General features: G+C 50.8%; 1 protein-coding gene across 5 annotated transcripts in view; it reads left to right on the top strand.

Annotated features, from left to right (window-relative positions):
• The window catches only part of gtdc1 (glycosyltransferase-like domain containing 1), a 50,456-nt gene that overhangs the window by 105 nt on the left and 27,851 nt on the right, over positions 1–22,500 (top strand). For all 5 annotated transcript variants that reach the window (XM_079665548.1, XM_079665550.1, XM_079665549.1 and 2 more), the window contains exons 2-3: positions 13,619–13,800; positions 17,703–17,870. In XM_079665548.1, coding sequence (XP_079521674.1) covers positions 13,619–13,800; positions 17,703–17,870 — 350 coding nt within the window. The remainder of the gene's footprint in view (positions 1–13,618; positions 13,801–17,702; positions 17,871–22,500) is intronic.

The following is a 22,500-nucleotide window of genomic DNA, read 5'->3' as shown; positions in this document are numbered from 1 at the left end:
GTTTACTGTTTAGTAGTTTACTAGTTTACTAGTTTACTTGTACAAACAACCGGGAAGGGGCTCCGGTTCCCCGGGAGGCTGGTTCCTGTTACCGGGAGCCGGTTAGCCAGTGAGTGGAGGAGAGCTAGCTGCTAACGGAGCTAACAGAAGTAAACACTGCAGCATGGAGAATCAGAATACCTTCACTCGTCCCACAGAGGGGATATTTACATTGTTACAGCAGAACAGAGCCACAGACAGCTTAATGTTACGTAGAAGCATGCATAAGAAAGTATTAAAGATGAAAACATTATAATAATAAAAAAGTTACACAATTGACTAAATACAGATCCTGTAACAGTGGGACTCCAGTCCAACTGACCCTAGAGCAGCGTCATACTTTCTGAATGAAAAGTCAACTATAATATTAGACATATGAAGAAGTTAAACTTTAAACATCCATGACTTAAACACTTGATCCAGGATCAAAGCCACATAGCTGCACCTGCAAGGTGAATACAGCTGGTAACAGAACAAGTGTTTGAATGCGTACATGAACAGGTTTATGATATCACTGCCCCGTCTAAGACACCATCTGACTTTCATTACATTTGACTCGAGTGTTTACTCAACTTAATGTGTTGCTTCAAATAATACTTCTGCATACAGTATGTGACACTGTGAGTGTTGCACGGCCAGATACGGCTCAGCTGACTCAGATAAGGAGACATATGATTGTGATGTGTTATGAATGATAATGGGACACATCGACGTCTGCACTCACAGTGCCGCGGACTGTACTTAATGTTACTTTGATCCGGTTACTACGGAGCCCCCCTGGTGACATTGGTGAGAAAAATATTAATACTTGGACACGTATTAGTAATGCATGGCCACAAATTAGTTATTATGTTTCCCACGGATTAGTTATTATGTTCCCACAAATTAGTAATGCGTTGCCACACAATAATTATTGAGCTCTGTAATGACGAAACTCAAGATCCCTCCGCGTAGGTCGGGACCCTGATCTGCCTGACAAGGCTCCATTAAAATATAAATATGTTTATTGAATTACTGAGTTTAGACACGTTAATAACGTTTTAATGAAGTTGACTACAGTATATTCATATTTGTCATTGCTTTCTACGGAGCCCTGGAGGGTTCACAGAGAGAAAAATAAATAAAACGTGGCCACGTTTTACTAAAGCGTGCGCACGAGTTACTAAAGCGTGCGCACGAGTTACTAAAGCGTGCGCACGAGTTAATAAAGCGTGGCCTCGTTTTGTGTGTGTGCGCGCGCACGTGTGTGTGTGTGTGTGTTTGTGTGGGGTTGGGGGCGGCATTTGTTTATGATAGTATCGTTCGTTCCGGTGTACTCCGGCAGGACTATCACATCGAGATTAAGATTAAACGAATTTCTTTCACTTGGGAATACACATATAACTATGGAGAACCAGATTTGTGTAAATTACTGTTCGTGGTCATTTGAAAACAAATGCCGGTGGTGTCGGACACACACAAACACACCGAGCACGCACACAGAGCGGAGCTGAGCGTGCACACACACACACACACACACACACACACACACACACACACACACCATGCGCCCCGGTGACAGGACATCTCCTTCATAAAACGAGGCGGAATACTCTGGTAGTTCGATGTGTGTAGAGGTGTGTGTGGTTAAACGTAGCAGCCTCGATCTCTATCCAGCTGTTCTAATGAAGGGAAACACAATGAAGTAAACAGTAAAAGGCACAGCTCTTTGCAGCTGGTGCTGCTCTTCTCAGATTCTGCTGAGTTACACGTTACTGCCTCCAGAGCCCTGTATTACGGAGCCAGTTCAACAGACCCTGGATATGTTCGATTTACCCGGCTTAACTAGCCCTAACAAACGCAATGTCGATAAGCGGTCCTGCGAAGCTGGTTATCAACTCAGTAAATCAACCAGGGTTTCTCTGACCGGCTGAGAGCGCGTTCACGTGAAAGGGACGGGGTTAGCAACATTTGACCAATCACAAACATGGAGACGCGTGCTGACAGCGCAGTGTCATACTTCATGAATGAATAGTGTAAATAGCGAATCCTGCTTCGTAGCACAGGCCACTGGTGCCGCAGAGATTTCATAAAGTGAAGGAGGTTTTCCTTCTATAAAACAGCTGTGGGCAGCAGATACTGTGAGTCACGGACAGGAATCCCTCAATATAAATAAAACAAGGCCAAGCTTTAGTAACTCGTGCGCACGCTTTAGTAACTCGTGCGCACGCTTTAGTAACTCGTGCGCACGCTTTAGTAAAACGTGGCCACGTTTTATTTATTTTTCTCTCAATGAACCCTCATAAATGATCGTGGTGAAGATGATGATTAAATTAGGATTAAAAATCGAGAGCATTTCCTCCCGTTCGTTTTTGGAGCCGGGGGGCTTCCTGATGTTTTTTGTACAGTAGTTGTGGACTAACCAACATTATTTGGTTAAATAAAAACATGGTGATGTTTTGTAGCCTAAAGCAGCGGTTTTCAAAGTGTGAGGCGCGCCTCCCCTGGGGGGCGCCAGAGAGCTTCAGGGGAGGCGCAGCGTGAGACACAAAAGAAGTAGGGTAGTGAATTGAACATGCTACTGTAATTGGGTGTGTGGTATATTTTCATTCACGGACACGCATGTTCCACAACACACAAACTGAACAACACTCAATTTTCCGATCGCTACCAGCGTCCATGGATCTTGTTATAACAACAAGTGCACGTTACTGATGCAATATGGTTGAGACCATTCAGGCTTATTCTAGAGGGGTGCAAGGAATAGTCCAAGTATTATATACAATATAAACATACAAATAAAAGGTTTAAAAAAGTTATTGTTTAATGTTTCAAGGAGGTGACGCTACTCAGCCAATCAAATCAGTGCAGTCAGCGCGATAGATTCAAACACAGAGACGAGACAAGACAAGAGGAGAGAAACAGTCGAGTAATTTCAAATGGCGGAAGGTACATTACATTACATTACATTACATTTAGCTGACGCTTTTATCCAAAGCGACTTACAATAAGTGCATTCGACCAGGAAGATACAACCTTTAAGAAAACAGAATCATATAAGTACATCAGGTTTCATAGAGCCAAACATTTCAAGTGCTACTCAACTGGCATTTAGAAAGCCAGCCCTTTATTAGTAAGGTAGACAGCGAAAACAGAGCATTTAATTACATGTTCTCTGACTGGACCTCTTTGAAATGAAATTAATACCCCTGCATTATAGCAACAACAACAATAATAATAATAACAGCAATAATAATTGGGAGGGGGGGCGCGGCTGTACTTATGTTCTCTGAGCGGAGGCTCACCTACCCACACTTTGAAAACCCCTGGCCTAAAGGTGTCTCTTATTTAGCACAGAGTTTGATCCTATCCGTGACATATGGATCTTAGCAAAGATCCGCTATACAGTAGTAGCCTACCGACATAAATCTACCGTACTGTATCAGAGTTTATTTCACATGAGCTCCAGTGTGGAACCCCACTGCACCCGCTGGTGGATCAATGATCCATTGCAGCTGGCTTCATTATAATTACATTTATTTATCAAGGGGGCGGTCTCAAGTCAAGCTGGAGGTTTTCCTTTGAGCGAGGGCAGACCCCGTGCCGGCCACGGCCCTCGCGTTTCAAACTGTCTGAAATGAGGTGCTACATCTGTAGTGTCGTCACTCAGTCATCCGTTTCTATAGACTATCTGGATTTAGTTATTGCGTAATAATGATTGTGTTCCCACAAATGACTAATGCGTGGGAACATAATAACTAATACGTGGCCACGCATTATTAATACGTGGCCACGTATTCATAATTTTCTCACCAATGTCACCAGGGGGGCTCTGTAGGTTACTTATGTTGTGGCAGATATTTAATTAAGCTTTCTTAACATAATAGTATAATAATAGTATAATAGTTATAATAGTCAGATTGCTCTGAAGATCAGGATAGGTTCCAGGATAAGAGATCAACTGTGCGAGTTCTTCTTCTTCTTTGCTTTAATGGCGAATCGCTTCCACTCGGAGCATATCGCCACCTACTGTTGATTTATTTAATGTATAAAGTGCCCATATTGTTCATGTAGAACAGTGTTCACGTAAGCCTGCACATTGATTTCTATTTTTCATTGAATGTAACCGTTTCAATAACGATAAATCTATTCCAGGTTGAGGTAGAAACCATGGTGGAACAGCTGATAACAACAATGTGCAGAGTTTAAAGCGATCAAGTCACATTACAGGATAAAGGATACAGTTTAAGCTGCCGTTGCAGTTCAAATCAGCGACTGTGTGAACGTGAACATGAATAGAATATCACCTCCCATCTTCAGAGCAATCTGACTATTAGAACATTAGCGTTAAGAAAGCTTACTTAAATATCTGCCACAACATAAGTAACCGGATCAGAGTAACATTAAGTACAGTCCGCGGCATATCACATCATAATGTATCATCTCCTGATCTGAGTCAGCTGAGCCGTATCTGGCCGTGCAACACTCACAGTGTCACATACTGGATGCAGAAGGATTATTTGAAGCAACACATTAAGTTGAGGAAACACTCGAGTCAAATGTAATGAAAGTCAGATGGTGTCTTAGACGGGGCAGTGATATCACAAACCTGTTCATGTACGCATTCAAACACTTGTTCTGTTACCAGCTGTATTCACCTTGCAGCGGACCCGACGCCACGAGGGGGCAAAAGGGGGCATTGCCCCCTTTTGCCCCCTCACTTTGAGCATCATTCATCCATCAAAAAGTATGATAAATGTCACAATTATTAAATAACTTTAAATAATTATTTTCCCCAATATACGTTACTATGTTTGGATCAGATGTGTGGGCAGGCAGTCAAGCAACGTGTAAAAAAGCCTCAACCCCAAGTGAGCTTGAAGTCTTAATTCATGTTAGCGTGTGTGCTTAGCTGTAAACACAGTCCACAGACCAAAACGTCCGTTTTCTAGGCAAAGTCCCCGTTTTCGGTGGCCGGTACCCGGTTGAAACTCCGGAAAATGCTCCCGTTTTTGAATGTGCGTTAAAAAACATAAAGCAAGGTGAAATAAAAGGTTAGATGTCAGTAAAAACCAGTCTATGGTAAAAACAGAGTAAACGAGTTGTGCCTGTTTGTAGCGTTAGCGTATTTCTTCTTCTACTACTTTTTCTTCTACTTCTTCTTCTTCTACTTGTAATTAAATGTAGGCTACCTGCCCGCAAAATAAATAATACATATTGACATAGTACTACAACAAAGCTTTAAACGAGGTGAGTTACACATTTATGTTCTCAATCGTCAAGTGTGGGATTCAATATTACATTAGTTTAGATTCGATTTTTACTATAATAATAATAATAATAATAATAATAATAATATGCTGTGTATGATATAAACCGTATTGGTACAATGAGTGACATCTAGTCACGGATTGTGGAAGGAACATTGATTCGATTTTTCGATACCACTTTACAATAAGACTACCCTTATAAAAGATTCATAAATAATTAGGTTATTCATTAAGTTGTAAACACTTTATTAATTATTAAGAACCATTTATAAACCAGTTCTAACATAGTTTTCATACGTCAACACAGGCTCACTATTTGGCAAGATGACTAAGCCTTATATTGGCTAGCTTACTTCGTCTTCTTCATCAGCTGGCATCCTTGGTATCTGTTGTTCAGTGAGTTTATTCCCCCCTTCAATCAATCAATCAATCAATCAATCAATCAATCAATCAATGTTTATTTATATATCCCAATATCAGAAATGTTACATTTGTCTCAGTGGACTTCACAGTTTGTACAGAATATCAGAATGACAATACGACACCCTCTGTCCTTAGACCCTCTGTCCTTAGACCCTCTGTCCTTAGACCCTCTGTCCTCAGACCCTCTGTCCTCAGACCCTCTGTCCTTAGACCCTCTGTCCTTAGACCCTCTGTCCTTAGACCCCTTCTTGATGTTTGATTTATTTACGAGTTACTAACACTTATAACTGCCAAAAGGGAGCCTTGTTGTAAAGTGTAAAACACATTCCCATTTATTAATGAGTTACTAACATTTATAGTACGGCTTAGCTGTACAGATAAATGTGGGCTCACTATTTGGCAAGCAACCGGTCACAGTTGCCCTGTTTATCTCAAATCTTATTAAAGCTTATTAATGATTTATAAAGTGTTCACAACTTAATTAATAAATGAATTACAAACTTTTCGTAAACCCTTTATAAGGGTAGTCTTATTGTTAAGTGGTACCGATTTTTCTCATGGCAGTTTGACTCTAGAGACAAACCAGGGGGCTTTGCTTTTAATCTGCGTCCGTCCATTTGGTGAAGTGTTTGATCCAATATTACATTTGGTTTCTATATGAGTCACTTTCTTATGAAATGCCAGGTTTTAGGCCTTGGTTTGAACATTCAATTCTGAAAATAAAAAATCAACCATTTAATGATGATTAATGATTCCTTTTTCTTTAATCCTGACGTGACTAGTGTAGATAGTTATTAAGTAAGTCAATCTGTATAGGGAGACGAGTTAAGGGATGGAGGAGAAAAGGTTATGGTATAATTACAGAGCCTATCAATTTATGAATTGAGGAAATCAAAGTTAGTCTGTTAACCAAAGTGCAGCCATCTAATAATGTACTATCTGTTATTAAAGATCAGAGGAACAGAATGAGAGGGGTCAATCCGGAATAAAGAAGCAAAGAGATTGTAGAGCAGTGAGAAGGAAAGGAAGAAAGAGAAGTTTAGGCCGAGCTCCCACAGAGGGATTTAGTTCAGAGCGAGTTAACTCCACCAGCCAGAGAAGATGTCCCGGCGGCGGCCAGAGCATCTTGTTCCACAGTAAGCACTAGAATGGCCGCCTCCAGCTCCACCTTTTAATATCACTGCGCCTGACGATCTTGGGACAGAGGGGCCAGCCCAGGTTGTCCTGCAGTCCTACCCTGTCCGAATAATTAATGGCCAAAAACGCACCTTTACCAAGAATTGGTTTAATGGAAGAAAGTGGCTGGAATATTCAGTTGCGGCTGATGCTGCATTTTGCTTTCCATGTAGAAAGTTTAACATAGGGTGTGGTGCTAATGCAGACAAAGCCTTCACACAAACCGGCTTCTGTAATTGCAAATGTGCAACTGATAGCACCAAAGGTTTTTCAAGACATGCATCCAGCAAGGAACATTTGAAATGCAACGCTCTCTGGATCGAATATGGTGCTCGTAGTGCTACAGGATCTGAGGTCTCCACGCTTGTTAATGAGGGGCAACTGGCAAGAAATCGCCAATATTTAAGTGCGATCGTGGACATCATTGAGTTCCTTGTGTCAAACCAGGAACCGCTCAGGGGGACGTTGGATGCTGTGGAGTCAAGAGAAGACGTGGAAAGTGGACTGTTTTTGTCTATGATGGAATATACACTGATGAAAGACCCGGCCTTAGCAAAGGCATTCAGCACTATTCCGAACAATGCCACATACACATCACATGACATTCAAAACGAAATAATAGGGCTCATGAGTGAAATAGTAACCAGTGAAATAGTTGAAGAAATAGGAGACAGCTGGTACACTTTAAAGGTGGACGGGACCAAGAATCCAACAGGTTATGAAAATGTGTCAATCGTTGTCCGTTATCTAAATAAGAACAATGATATTTATGAGAGACTGCTGGTAATGGCCACGACGAAGCATTGTGATGCCCTAAGTCTGACAGACCTTGTCATTTCTGAGCTAAGAAAGGCAGGCTTAACAACAGACACAATCCTCAGCCAGTGCTATGATGGTGCAAGTGTGATGTCAGGGAAAAGAGGAGGCGTACAGAAAATACTGCAGGAGAAAGTTGAGAGAGGTCCCATATGTGCATTGCTTCAATCACCAATTACATCTGGTGGTTACTCATGACATGTCCTCAGAGAACACTCTGCAAGTCTTTTTTGATGTGTGTGACATGCTTTATCGGTTTCTGAAAAAAACAACCTTGTCCGCAGTGTACACAGGACAGCGCCTGAAAAGGTTATTGGACCAAAGGTGGACCGGTCACCAAGGTACCGTGTCAGTCATAGTCAACAGTTATGACGCTGTCGAGCAGTTCCTTGCGGAGATTGACAGCAGTGGCCTTCCCACCCATCTAAGAGTAGAGGCAGCAGGTCTCCTAAAAGCAGTTCAAGAGCCCCACTTCAAATTTACTGCGGTTATGGTCCTTCTGGACCCTCCTGACAAAGTCTTGCAGGATAAAAAAACAGACCTCTACACTGGAGTGAAGGTTGTTAAAAGTGTGTTGGATTGTGTGGAGCATCTCAGGAGTGACTCGGCAGCTCAGCTGATGCATCAGAACCAGCAGCTCCTCCACCAATGAAGAGAGTTGGCCAAGTCCCTACACACCTGAAGCAGTACGTGGTGGAGAGTACTATGGGTCAGCAGGACATAGCAAGTGAGACAGAGTGCAAGCGGCTCTTCTTCAGCACATTGGACAGTGTCATTGGGGAAATGAACAGGAGATTATCTGAACGAAACCGCCAGCTGGTCGAGGCGCTTTGTGCCCTTGACCCAGAAAATCCTCACTTTGTGGATGTGCAGAAGGTGACACCGCTGCTTGAGCTCATTTCGGCATAGAAAAAAAATCAGAAAAAATTAAAAACAAATGTTTTTCTTTTAATTTTTTCTGATTTTAGGAACTCGGCTTGGAACTCCGAGTCACGGCTGAGATGCTCCACACAATCCAACACACTGTGTGTGTGTGTGTGTGTGTGTGTGTGTGTGTGTGTGTGTGTGTGTGTGTGTGTGTGTGTGTGTGTGTGTGTGTGTGTGTGTGTGTGTGTGTGTGTGTGTGTGTGTGTGTGTGTGTGTGTGTGTGTGTGTGTGTGTGTGTGTGTGTGTGTGTTGCTGCATGTAGCAGCATGTAGCAGCCGCGTGTGTGTAAACTACCCCGCCCCCTCGCAAGCAGGCGGGGGAGAGAGATCGAAAATAGAAAAAATAATCATGGACGCACTTTGCAGTCTTTTGTTAGAAACGGAGTTGGTGACACTAACACTGTAATGTTTGCGTCCCAATGAATATCTTAAGACTGAAAGTGAGTTTCCTAATTACATGTTTTTACTTGGATAAAAAGACCGCTAGCGTCGGAGCTTAACGGTACCACGGTCTTTAATAATTCAGCCCCGGGGCCCGTTTAATACCGGGGCTCGGTACCCATCCCTGTTGAGGATGCTTCCTAGGCCCATGTTTTATTCCATGTGTCAAGTCAGGCAAATCGGGTCCAAATGTCATTCATTGCATCAATGATCTGTTAACATTACAATCACTACATATATGCTGTAACTATTTTGCTAGGCAACTCAAGGGCTCAGGTAATGTGATCACTATATGAATATTGGTCCTAAATAAATTTAAATGCATAGGGTTTTTTGTTAAGTCACATTCTTTCGTGGCTGGCCAGCCGATACATGGCGCGCATTAAGTGGGCCTGTCTGTCAGCTGATCCCGGGCCCCTTTCCCCCAGTCCGCCCCTGCTCACATCTACCATACTCTGACCCAGCCTCCACAAATACATATGATTTATTTTTGATTTGGTCTTTTGGTTAAAAAACATTGTTTGATACATCAAGTATAAAAACGAATCCGATATTTAAATACCTGCAGCTCTGAAGTGGGGATGGTTTTACTGATTAAACAATGAGCTCATCGCAAAATAGCCTAAATGATAAGATAATGCAGCTTGTTTTATATAAATATATTTATTTATTTTTGTTCCCAATGAATATCTTCAGACTGAAAGTGAGTTTCCTAATCTGTGGCTCCAGATGATCATATGTATTATTATTCCAGACGCCAGCTCTGAATACTCCGTCATTTACTTCATGAAGAACTGAAGATCCCCACTGTGTCTCTTTTAGAAGACTGTGTGTGTGTGTGTGTGTGTGTGTGTGTGTGTGTGTGTGTGTGTGTGTGTGTGTGTGTGTGTGTGTGTGTGTGTGTGTGTGTGTGTGTGTGTGTGTGTGTGTGTGTGTGTGTGTGTGTGTGTGTGTGTGTGTGTGTGTGTGTGTGTGTGTGTGTGTGTGTGTGTGTGTGTGTGTGTGTGTGTGTGTGTGTGTGTGTGTGTGTGTGTGATAATGAATCTGCTGAATGTAGAGCAGTCTCTGAATGCAGATGGAAAGCTATTGTTCAGAAGTGAACTCTGCAGGAACACAATAACTGATAAACCAGCGCTGATAGAGAGAGGCCATTATGAGGAGGAAGAGGAGGAAGAGGAGGATGAGGAGGAAGAGGACATCTTCTTCCTCTCAATACTCCCGGTGATTCTCTGTGGGCTGCATTAGCTGCCCACAGAGAATCACCATATCTAATCTGAGCTACACACACACACACACACACACACACACACACACACACACACACACACACACACACACACAGAGGGTTAACTGAGTGAATGTGTCAGAATGAGATCTGATGGAGACATAATGTCCTCCTTTGTGCTGAACCGGGCCAATCTGTACCTCTACTAAGTGAGGAGCATGGGGGGGGGGCTGACCTCTACTCAGTGAGGAGCGTGGGGGGTACTGACCTCTACTCAGTGAGGAGCGTGGGGGGGCTGACCTCTACTCAGTGAGGAGCGTGGGGGGTACTGACCTCTACTAAGTGAGGAGGGTGGGGGGTACTGACCTCTACTCAGTGAGGAGGGTGGGGGGTACTGACCTCTACTCAGTGAGGAGCGTGGGGGGGCTGACCTCTACTCAGTGAGGAGCGTGGGGGGTACTGACCTCTACTAAGTGAGGAGGGTGGGGGGTACTGACCTCTACTCAGTGAGGAGGGTGGGGGGTACTGACCTCTACTCAGTGAGGAGCGTGGGGGGGCTGACCTCTACTCAGTGAGGAGGGTGGGGGGTACTGACCTCTACTCAGTGAGGAGCGTGGGGGGGCTGACCTCTACTCAGTGAGGAGCGTGGGGGGGGGCTGACCTCTACTCAGTGAGGAGCGTGGGGGGGTACTGACCTCTACTCAGTGAGGAGCGTGGGGGGGCTGACCTCTACTCAGTGAGGAGCATGGGGGGGGGGCTGACCTCTACTCAGTGAGGAACGTGGGGGGGGGGAGTGAGGAGCGCGGGGGGGGCTGACCTCTACTCAGTGAGGAGGGTGGGGGGTACTGACCTCTACTCAGTGAGGAGGGTGGGGGGTACTGACCTCTACTCAGTGAGGAGCGTGGGGGGGCTGACCTCTACTCAGTGAGGAGCGTGGGGGGGGGCTGACCTCTACTCAGTGAGGAGCGTGGGGGGGTACTGACCTCTACTCAGTGAGGAGGGTGGGGGGGCTGACCTCTTCTCAGTGAGGAACGTGGGGGGGGAGGGGGGCTGACCTCTTCTCAGTGAGGAACGTGGGGGGGAGGGGGGCTGACCTCTACTAAGTGAGGAGTGTGGGGGGGGGCTGACCTCTACTCAGTGGGGGGGGAGGGGGGCTGACCTCTACTAAGTGAGGAGTGTGGGGGGGGGCTGACCTCTACTCAGTGAGGAGCGTGGGGGGGGGGAGTGAGGAGCGTGGGGGGGGGCTGACCTCTACTCAGTGAGGAGCGTGGGGGGTGGCTGACCTCTACTCAGTGAGGCGAGTGGGTGGAGGCTGACCTCTACTCAGTGAGGAGGGTGGGGGGGCTGACCTCTTCTCAGTGAGGAACGTGGGGGGGGAGGGGGGCTGACCTCTACTAAGTGAGGAGTGTGGGGGGGGGCTGACCTCTACTCAGTGAGGAGCGTGGGGGGGCTGACCTCTACTCAGTGAGGAGCGTGGGGGGGCTGACCTCTTCTCAGTGAGGCGAGTGGGTGGAGGCTGACCTCTACTCAGTGAGGAGGGTGGGGGGGCTGACCTCTTCTCAGTGAGGAACGTGGGGGGGGAGGGGGGCTGACCTCTACTAAGTGAGCAGTGTGGGGGGGGGCTGACCTCTACTCAGTGAGGAGCGTGGGGGGGCTGACCTCTACTCAGTGAGGAGCGTGGGGGGTGGCTGACCTCTACTCAGTGAGGCGAGTGGGTGGAGGCTGACCTCTACTCAGTGAGGAGGGTGGGGGGGCTGACCTCTTCTCAGTGAGGAACGTGGGGGGGGAGGGGGGCTGACCTCTACTAAGTGAGGAGTGTGGGGGGGGGCTGACCTCTACTCAGTGAGGAGGGTGGGGGGGCTGACCTCTACTCAGTGAGGAGCGTGGGGGGGGGAGTGAGGAGCGCGGGGGGGGGCTGATCTCTACTCAGTGAGGAGGATTGGGGGTACTGACCTCTACTCAGTGAGGAGCGAGGGGGGGGCTGACCTCTACTCAGTGAGGAGCGTGGGGGGGGGCTGACCTCTACTCAGTGAGGAGTGTGGGGGGCGCTGACCTCTACTCAGTGAGGAGCGTGGGCTGACCTCTACTCAGTGAGGAGCGTGGGGGGGGGGCTGACCTCTACTCAGTGAGGAGCGTGGAGGGGGGCTGACCTCTACTCAGTGAGGAGCGTGGGGGGGCTGACCTCTACTCAGTGAGGAGGGTGGGGGGGCTGACCTCTACTCAGTGAGGAGGGTGGGTGGAGGCTGACCTCTACTCAGTGAGGCGAGTGGGTGGAGGCTGACCTCTACTCAGTGAGGAGGGTGGGGGGGCTGACCTCTTCTCAGTGAGGAGCGTGGGGGGGGGCTGACCTCTACTCAGTGAGGAGCGTGGGGGGGGGCTGACCTCTACTCAGTGAGGAGCGTGGGGGGTGGCTGACCTCTACTCAGTGAGGCGAGTGGGTGGAGGCTGACCTCTACTCAGTGAGGAGGGTGGGGGGGCTGACCTCTTCTCAGTGAGGAACGTGGGGGGGGAGGGGGGCTGACCTCTACTAAGTGAGGAGTGTGGGGGGGGGCTGACCTCTACTCAGTGAGGAGGGTGGGGGGGCTGACCTCTACTCAGTGAGGAGCGTGGGGGGGGGGAGTGAGGAGCGCGGGGGGGGGCTGATCTCTACTCAGTGAGGAGGATTGGGGATACTGACCTCTACTCAGTGAGGAGCGTGGGGGGGGCTGACCTCTACTCAGTGAGGAGCGTGGGGGGGGGCTGACCTCTACTCAGTGAGGAGTGTGGGGGGCGCTGACCTCTACTCAGTGAGGAGCGTGGGCTGACCTCTACTCAGTGAGGAGCGTGGGGGGGGGGCTGACCTCTACTCAGTGAGGAGCGTGGAGGGGGGCTGACCTCTACTCAGTGAGGAGCGTGGGGGGGGAGTGAGGAGCGTGGGGGGGGCTGACCTCTACTCACTGAGGAGGGTGGGGGGTCTGACGTGTGTGTGTGTGTGTGTGTGTGTGTGTGTGTGTGTGTGTGTGTGTGTGTGTGTGTGTGTGTGTGTGTGTGTGTGTGTGTGTGTGTGTGTGTGTGTGTGTGTGTGTGTGTGTGTGTGTGTGTGTGTGTGTGTGTGTGTGTGTGTGTGTGTGTGTGTGTGTGGAACAGGATGTGGAGTTTCATGACGGCAGCATTTAGCTGAGTTTCTGCTGGGGGAGTTCTCCTGATGAGATCTCCTCTCTCTATTCTTTGTAAACATCTTTGATATTCCTGAGAGCTGTACCGTGTGTGAACAAGGAGTGTACTAGGAGACCTTTCAGTCTTTCTGTATGAAGGGTTTCTGATGGTTTGGTGGTTCTCCGCAGGCTCCCAGGGTTCTGCTGGTGGAGGCGTTTTATGGCGGTTCCCACAAACAGCTGATGGACCTCCTGCAGGAGAACCTCTCCAGCTGCTGCCTCTGCTCCCTGCCCGCTAAGAAGTGGCACTGGAGGGCGAGGACTGCAGCACTGAGCCTCAGCCAGAGCATCCCCACCTCTGGGTCCTACAGGTGAGACTGTGACTCTGTGACATCACACTGTGCATCCCACTGAGCCAGAGCATCCCCACCTCTGGGTCCTACAGGTGAGACTGTGACTCTGTGACATCACACTGTGCATCCCACTGAGCCAGAGCATCCCCACCTCTGGGTCCTACAGGTGAGACTGTGACTCTGTGACATCACACTGTGCATCCCACTGAGCCAGAGCATCCCCACCTCTGGGTCCTACAGGTGAGACTGTGACTCTGTGACATCACACTGAGCATCCCACTGAGCCAGAGCATCCCCACCTCTGGGTCCTACAGGTGAGACTGTGACTCTGTGACATCACACTGTGCATCCCACTGAGCCAGAGCATCCCCACCTCTGGGTCCTACAGGTGAGACTGTGACTCTGTGACATCACACTGTGCATCCCACTGAGCCAGAGCATCCCCACCTCTGGGTCCTACAGGTGAGACTGTGACTCTGTGACATCACACTGAGCATCCCACTGAGCCAGAGCATCCCCACCTCTGGGTCCTACAGGTGAGACTGTGACTCTGTGACATCACACTGAGCATCCCACTGAGCCAGAGCATCCCCACCTCTGGGTCCTACAGGTGAGACTGTGACTCTGTGACATCACACTGTGCATCCCACTGAGCCAGAGCATCCCCACCTCTGGGTCCTACAGGTGAGACTGTGACTCTGTGACATCACACTGTGCATCCCACTGAGCCAGAGCATCCCCACCTCTGGGTCCTACAGGTGAGACTGTGACTCTGTGACATCACACTGTGCATCCCACTGAGCCAGAGCATCCCCACCTCTGGGTCCTACAGGTGAGACTGTGACTCTGTGACATCACACTGTGCATCCCACTGAGCCAGAGCATCCCCACCTCTGGGTCCTACAGGTGAGACTGTGACTCTGTGACATCACACTGTGCATCCCACTGAGCCGAACATCCCCACCTCTGGGTCCTACAGGTGAGACTGTGACTCTGTGACATCACACTGAGCATCCCACTGAGCCAGAGCATCCCCACCTCTGGGTCCTACAGGTGAGACTGTGACTCTGTGACATCACACTGTGCATCCCACTGAGCCAGAGCATCCCCACCTCTGGGTCCTACAGGTGAGACTGTGACTCTGTGACATCACACTGAGCATCCCACTGAGCCAGAGCATCCCCACCTCTGGGTCCTACAGGTGAGACTGTGACTCTGTGACATCACACTGAGCATCCTAGGAGGGAGCAGCTGAACTGGTTTGATCTGGAGGATAACTATAAGATGTGTTTATGTTTTAACCCTTTCTCACTGGCCTCTTGTTAGTGTCACTCTCACAATGTGCTGAACCTGTGTGTCTCTGTCCCCTCAGGGTCCTGTTCTGCAGCTCGGGGCTGAACCTGTGTGTCTCTGTCCCCTCAGGGTCCTGTTCTGCAGCTCGGTGCTGAACCTGTGTGTCTCTGTCCCCTCAGGGTCCTGTTCTGCAGCTCGGGGCTGAACCTGTGTGTCTCTGTCCCCTCAGGGTCCTGTTCTGCAGCTCGGGGCTGAAGCTGTGTGTCTCTGTCCCCTCAGGGTCTTGTTCTGCAGCTCGGTGCTGAACCTGTGTGTCTCTGTCCCCTCAGGGTCCTGTTCTGCAGCTCAGTGCTGAACCTGTGTCTCTGTCCCCTCAGGGTCCTGTTCTGCAGCTCGGTGCTGAACCTGTGTGTCTCTGTCCCCTCAGGGTCCTGTTCTGCAGCTCGGTGCTGAACCTGTGTGTCTCTGTCCCCTCAGGGTCCTGTTCTGCAGCTCGGTGCTGAACCTGTGTGTCTCTGTCCCCTCAGGGTCCTGTTCTGCAGCTCGGGGCTGAACCTGTGTGTCTCTGTCCCCTCAGGGTCCTGTTCTGCAGCTCGGTGCTGAACCTGTGTGTCTCTGTCCCCTCAAGGTCCTGTTCTGCAGCTCGGGGCTGAACCTGTGTGTCTCTGTCCCCTCAGGGTCCTGTTCTGCAGCTCTGTGCTGAACCTGTGTGTCTCTGTCCCCTCAGGGTCCTGTTCTGCAGCTCGGTGCTGAACCTGTGTGTCTCTGTCCCCTCAGGGTCCTGTTCTGCAGCTCGGGGCTGAACCTGTGTGTCTCTGTCCCCTCAGGGTCCTGTTCTGCAGCTCGGTGTTGAACCTGTGTGTCTCTGTCCCCTCAGGATCCTGTTCTGCAGCTCGGGGCTGAACCTGTGTGTCTCTGTCCCCTCAGGGTCCTGTTCTGCAGCTCGGGGCTGAACCTGTGTGTCTCTGTCCCCTCAGGGTCTTGTTCTGCAGCTCGGTGCTGAACCTGTGTGTCTCTGTCCCCTCAGGGTCCTGTTCTGCAGCTCGGTGCTGAACCTGTGTGTCTCTGTCCCCTCAGGGTCCTGTTCTGCAGCTCGGGGCTGAACCTGTGTGTCTCTGTCCCCTCAGGGTCCTGTTCTGCAGCTCGGGGCTGAACCTGTGTGTCTCTGTCCCCTCAGGGTCCTGATCTGCAGCTCGGTGCTGAACCTGTGTGTCTCTGTCCCCTCAGGGTCCTGTTCTGCAGCTCGGTGCTGAACCTGTGTGTCTCTGTCCCCTCAGGGTCCTTTTCTGCAGCTCGGGGCTGAACCTGTGTGTCTCTGTCCCCTCAGGGTCCTGTTCTGCAGCTCGGTGCTGAACCTGTGTGTCTCTGTCCCCTCAGGGTCCTGTTCTGCAGCTCGGTGCTGAACCTGTGTGTCTCTGTCCCCTCAGGGTCCTGTTCTGCAGCTCGGTGCTGAACCTGTGTGTCTCTGTCCCCTCAGGGTCCTGTTCTGCAGCTCGGTGCTGAACCTGTGTGTCTCTGTCCCCTCAGGGTCCTGTTCTGCAGCTCGGGGCTGAACCTGTGTGTCTCTGTCCCCTCAGGGTCCTGTTTTGCAGCTCGGTGTTGAACCTGTGTGTGTCTGTCCCCTCAGGATCCTGTTCTGCAGCTCGGTGCTGAACCTGTGTGTCTCTGTCCCCTCAGGATCCTGTTCTGCAGCTCGGGGCTGAACCTGTGTGTCTCTGTCCCCTCAGGGTCCTGTTCTGCAGCTCGGGGCTGAACCTGTGTGTCTCTGTCCCCTCAGGGTCTTGTTCTGCAGCTCGGTGCTGAACCTGTGTGTCTCTGTCCCCTCAGGGTCCTGTTCTGCAGCTCGGTGCTGAACCTGTGTGTCTCTGTCCCCTCAGGGTCCTGTTCTGCAGCTCGGGGCTGAACCTGTGTGTCTCTGTCCCCTCAGGGTCCTGTTCTGCAGCTCGGTGCTGAACCTGTGTGTCTCTGTCCCCTCAGGGTCCTGTTCTGCAGCTCGGGGCTGAACCTGTGTGTCTCTGTCCCCTCAGGGTCCTGTTCTGCAGCTCGGTGCTGAACCTGTGTGTCTCTGTCCCCTCAGGGTCCTGTTCTGCAGCTCGGGGCTGAACCTGTGTGTCTCTGTCCCCTCAGGGTCCTGTTCTGCAGCTCGGGGCTGAACCTGTGTGTCTCTGTCCCCTCAGGGTCCTGTTCTGCAGCTCGGGGCTAAACCTGTGTGTCTCTGTCCCCTCAGGGTCCTGTTCTGCAGCTCGGTGCTGAACCTGTGTGTCTCTGTCCCCTCAGGGTCCTGTTCTGCAGCTCGGGGCTGAACCTGTGTGTCTCTGTCCCCTCAGGGTCCTGTTCTGCAGCTCGGGGCTGAACCTGTGTGTCTCTGTCCCCTCAGGGTCCTGTTCTGCAGCTCGGGGCTGAACCTGTGTGTCTCTGTCCCCTCAGGGTCCTGTTCTGCAGCTCGGGGCTGAACCTGTGTGTCTCTGTCCCCTCAGGGTCCTGTTCTGCAGCTCGGGGCTGAACCTGTGTGTCTCTGTCCCCTCAGGGTCCTGTTCTGCAGCTCGGTGCTGAACCTGTGTGTCTCTGTCCCCTCAGGGTCCTGTTCTGCAGCTCGGTGCTGAACCTGTGTGTCTCTGTCCCCTCAGGGTCCTGTTCTGCAGCTCGGTGCTGAACCTGTGTGAGCTGGTGGCTCTCAGACCGGACCTGGCCCGGCTGAAGAAGGTTCTGTACTTCCATGAGAACCAGCTGGTGTACCCGGTCCGTAAAGACCAGCAGAGAGACTTCCAGTACGGATACAACCAGGTCCTCTCGTGGTAAACAAAAACTAAACGACTAAAGGATGTGGAACAAATAAATAAAGACCTGTCTGTTACTGTGAGGTTGTGATTGGTGAACGAGTCTGTGAGCTGACTTGTTAACGAGTCTTTGAGGTGATTGGTGAACGAGTCTGTGAGCTGATTGGTTAACAAGCCTCTGAGATGATTGGTCAACGAGTCTCTGAGATGATTGGTTAACGAGTCTATGTTTCTTCCTGTGTGTCTCTTTGTCTCTTCCTGTGTGTCTCTGTGTCTCTTCCTGTGTGTCTCTTTGTCTCTTCCTGTGTGTCTCTGTGTCTCCTCCTGTGTGTCTTTGTCTCTTCCTGTGTGTCTCTGTGTCTCTTCCTGTGTGTCTCTTTGTCTCTTCCTGTGTGTCTCTGTGTCTCTTCCTGTGTGTCTCTGTGTCTCTTCCTGTCTGTCTCTGTGTCTCTTCCTGTCTGTCTCTGTGTCTCTGTGTCTCTGTGTCTCTGTGTCTCTTCCTGTGTGTCTCTGTGTCTCTGTGTCTCTTCCTGTGTCTCTGTGTCTTTTCCTGTGTCTCTTCCTGTGTCTCTTCCTGTGCGTCTCTGTGTCTCTTCCTGTGTGTCTCTGTGTCTCTTCCTGTGTGTCTCTGTGTCTCTTCCTGTGTGTCTCTGTGTCTCTGTGTCTCTTCATGTGTGTCTCTGTGTCTCTTCCTGTGTCTCTGTGTCTTTTCCTGTGTGTCTCTGTGTCTCTTCCTGTCTGTCTCTGTGTCTCTTCCTGTGTCTCTGTGTCTCTTCCTGTGTGTCTCTGTGTCTCTTCCTGTGTGTCTCTGTTAGCCTGGTGGCTGACGTGGTGTCTCTTCCTGTTTCCTGTTAGCCTGGTGGCCGACGTGGTGTCTCTTCCTGTTTCCTGTTAGCCTGGTGGCTGACGGGGTGTCTCTTCCTGTTTCCTGTTAGCCTGGTGGCTGACGCGGTGTCTCTTCCTGTTTCCTGTTAGCCTGGTGGCCGACGTGGTGTCTCTTCCTGTTTCCTGTTAGCCTGGTGGCTGACGGGGTGTCTCTTCCTGTTTCCTGTTAGCCTGGTGGCTGACGGGGTGTCTCTTCCTGTTTCCTGTTAGCCTGGTGGCTGACGCGGTGTCTCTTCCTGTTTCCTGTTAGCCTGGTGGCCGACGTGGTGTCTCTTCCTGTTTCCTGTTAGCCTGGTGGCTGACGCAGTGTCTCTTCCTGTTTCTTGTTAGCCTGGTGGCTGACGCTGTGTCTCTTCCTGTTTGCTGTTAGCCTGGTGGCCGACGTGGTGTCTCTTCCTGTTTCCTGTTAGCCTGGTGGCTGACGCAGTGTCTCTTCCTGTTTCCTGTTAGCCTGGTGGCTGACGCTGTGTCTCTTCCTGTTTCCTGTTAGCCTGGTGGCTGACGCTGTGTCTCTTCCTGTTTCCTGTTAGCCTGGTGGCTGACGCTGTGTCTCTTCCTGTTTCCTGTTAGCCTGGTGGCTGACGCGGTGTCTCTTCCTGTTAGCCTGTTGGCTGACGTGGTGTTTCTTCCTGTTTCCTGTTAGCCTGGTGGCTGACGCGGTGTCTCTTCCTGTTTCCTGTTAGCCTGGTGGCTGACGCGGTGTCTCTTCCTGTTAGCCTGGTGGCTGACGTGGTGTCTCTTCCGGTTTCCTGTTAGCCTGGTGGCTGACGTGGTGTCTCTTCCTGTTTCCTGTTAGCCTGGTGGCTGACGCGGTGTCTCTTCCTGTTAGCCTGGTGGCTGACGCGGTGTCTCTTCCTGTTTCCTGTTAGCCTGGTGGCTGACGTGGTGTCTCTTCCTGTTTCCTGTTAGCCTGGTGGCTGACGTGGTGTCTCTTCCTGTTTCCTGTTAGCCTGGTGGCTGACGCTGTGTCTCTTCCTGTTTCCTGTTTCCTGTTAGCCTGGTGGCTGACGCGGTGTCTCTTCCTGTTTCCTGTTAGCCTGGTGGCTGACGTGGTGTCTCTTCCTGTTTCCTGTTAGCCTGGTGGCTGAGGCGGTGTCTCTTCCTGTTTCCTGTTTCCTGTTAGCCTGGTGGCTGACGCGGTGTCTCTTCCTGTTTCCTGTTAGCCTGGTGGCTGACGCGGTGTCTCTTCCTGTTTCCTGTTAGCCTGGTGGCTGACGCGGTGTCTCTTCCTATTTCCTGTTAGCCTCGTGGCTGACGCGGTGTCTCTTCGTGTTTCCTGTTAGCCTGGTGGCTGACGTGGTGTCTCTTCCTGTTTCCTGTTAGCCTGGTGGCTGACGCGGTGTCTCTTCCTGTTTCCTGTTAGCCTGGTGGCTGACGTGGTGTCTCTTCCTGTTTCCTGTTAGCCTGGTGGCTGACGTGGTGTCTCTTCCTGTTTCCTGTTAGCCTGGTGGCTGACGCGGTGTCTCTTCCTGTTTCCTGTTAGCCTGGTGGCTGACGTGGTGTCTCTTCCTGTTTCCTGTTAGCCTGGTGGCTGACGTGGTGTCTCTTCCTGTTTCCTGTTAGCCTGGTGGCTGACGTGGTGTCTCTTCCTGTTTCCTGTTAGCCTGGTGGCTGACGCGGTGTCTCTTCCTGTTTCCTGTTAGCCTGGTGGCTGACGTGGTGTCTCTTCCTGTTTCCTGTTAGCCTGGTGGCTGACGTGGCGTCTCTTCCTGTTTCCTGTTAGCCTGGTGGCTGACGTGGTGTCTCTTCCTGTTTCCTGTTAGCCTGGTGGCTGATGTGGTGTCTCTTCCTGTTTCCTGTTAGCCTGGTGGCTGACGCGGTGTCTCTTCCTGTTTCCTGTTAGCCTGGTGGCTGACGCGGTATCTCTTCCTGTTTCCTGTTAGCCTGGTGGCTGACGCGGTGTCTCTTCCTGTTTCCTGTTAGCCTGGTGGCTGACGTGGTGTCTCTTCCTGTTTCCTGTTAGCCTGGTGGCTGACGCGGTGTCTCTTCCTGTTTCCTGTTAGCCTGGTGGCTGACGTGGTGTCTCTTCCTGTTTCCTGTTAGCCTGGTGGCTGACGTGGTATCTCTTCCTGTTTCCTGTTAGCCTGGTGGCTGACGTGGTGTCTCTTCCTGTTTCTTGTTAGCCTGGTGGCTGACGTGGTGTCTCTTCCTGTTTCCTGTTAGCCTGGTGGCTGACGCGGTGTCTCTTCCTGTTTCCTGTTAGCCTGGTGGCTGACGTGGTGTATCTTCCTGTTTCCCGTTAGCCTGGTTGCTGACGTGGTGTCTCTTCCTGTTTCCTGTTAGCCTGGTGGCTGACGCGGTGTCTCTTCCTGTTTCCCGTTAGCCTGGTTGCTGACGCGGTGTCTCTTCCTATTTCCTGTTAGCCTGGTGGCTGACGCGGTGTCTCTTCCTGTTTCCCGTTAGCCTGGTGGCTGACGTGGTGTCTCTTCCTGTTTCCTGTTAGCCTGGTGGCTGACGTGGTGTCTCTTCCTGTTTCCTGTTAGCCTGGTGGCTGACGTGGTGTCTCTTCCTGTTTCCTGTTAGCCTGGTGGCTGACGTGGTGTCTCTTCCTGTTTCCTGTTAGCCTGGTGGCTGACGTGGTGTCTCTTCCTGTTTCCTGTTAGCCTGGTGGCTGACGTGGTGTCTCTTCCTGTTTCCTGTTAGCCTGGTGGCTGACGTGGCGTCTCTTCCTGTTTCCTGTTAGCCTGGTGGCTGACGTGGTGTCTCTTCCTTTTTCCTGTTAGCCTGGTGGCTGATGTGGTGTCTCTTCCTGTTTCCTGTTAGCCTGGTGGCTGACGCGGTGTCTCTTCCTGTTTCCTGTTAGCCTGGTGGCTGACGCGGTATCTCTTCCTGTTTCCTGTTAGCCTGGTGGCTGACGCGGTGTCTCTTCCTGTTTCCTGTTAGCCTGGTGGCTGACGTGGTGTCTCTTCCTGTTTCCTGTTAGCCTGGTGGCTGACGTGGTGTCTCTTCCTGTTTCCTGTTAGCCTGGTGGCTGACGTGGTGTCTCTTCCTGTTTCCTGTTAGCCTGGTGGCTGACGCGGTGTCTCTTCCTGTTAGCCTGTTGGCTGACGTGGTGTCTCTTCCTGTTTCCTGTTAGCCTGGTGGCTGACGCGGTGTCTCTTCCTGTTTCCTGTTAGCCTGGTGGCTGACGCGGTGTCTCTTCCTGTTAGCCTGGTGGCTGACGCGGTGTCTCTTCCTGTTTCCTGTTAGCCTGGTGGCTGACGTGGTGTCTCTTCCTGTTTCCTGTTAGCCTGGTGGCTGACGTGGTGTCTCTTCCTGTTTCCTGTTAGCCTGGTGGCTGACGTGGTGTCTCTTCCTGTTTCCTGTTAGCCTGGTGGCTGACGCTGTGTCTCTTCCTGTTTCCTGTTTCCTGTTAGCCTGGTGGCTGACGCGGTGTCTCTTCCTGTTTCCTGTTAGCCTGGTGGCTGACGTGGTGTCTCTTCCTGTTTCCTGTTAGCCTGGTGGCTGAGGCGGTGTCTCTTCCTGTTTCCTGTTAGCCTGGTGGCTGACGTGGTGTCTCTTCCTGTTTCCTGTTAGCCTGGTGGCTGACGCTGTGTCTCTTCCTGTTTCCTGTTTCCTGTTTGCCTGGTGGCTGACGCGGTGTCTCTTCCTGTTTCCTGTTAGCCTGGTGGCTGACGCGGTGTCTCTTCCTATTTCCTGTTAGCCTGGTGGCTGACGCGGTGTCTCTTCCTGTTTCCTGTTAGCCTGGTGGCTGACGTGGTGTATCTTCCTGTTTCCTGTTAGCCTCGTGGCTGACGCGGTGTCTCTTCGTGTTTCCTGTTAG

The sequence above is a fragment of the Notothenia rossii genome, assembly GCF_949606895.1.
Source record: "Notothenia rossii genome assembly, chromosome: 2".
NCBI lineage: Eukaryota > Metazoa > Chordata > Actinopteri > Perciformes > Nototheniidae > Notothenia > Notothenia rossii.
The sequence above is the reverse complement of the archived record's forward strand: the minus strand, read 5'-3'. Positions and strand labels throughout refer to the sequence as shown.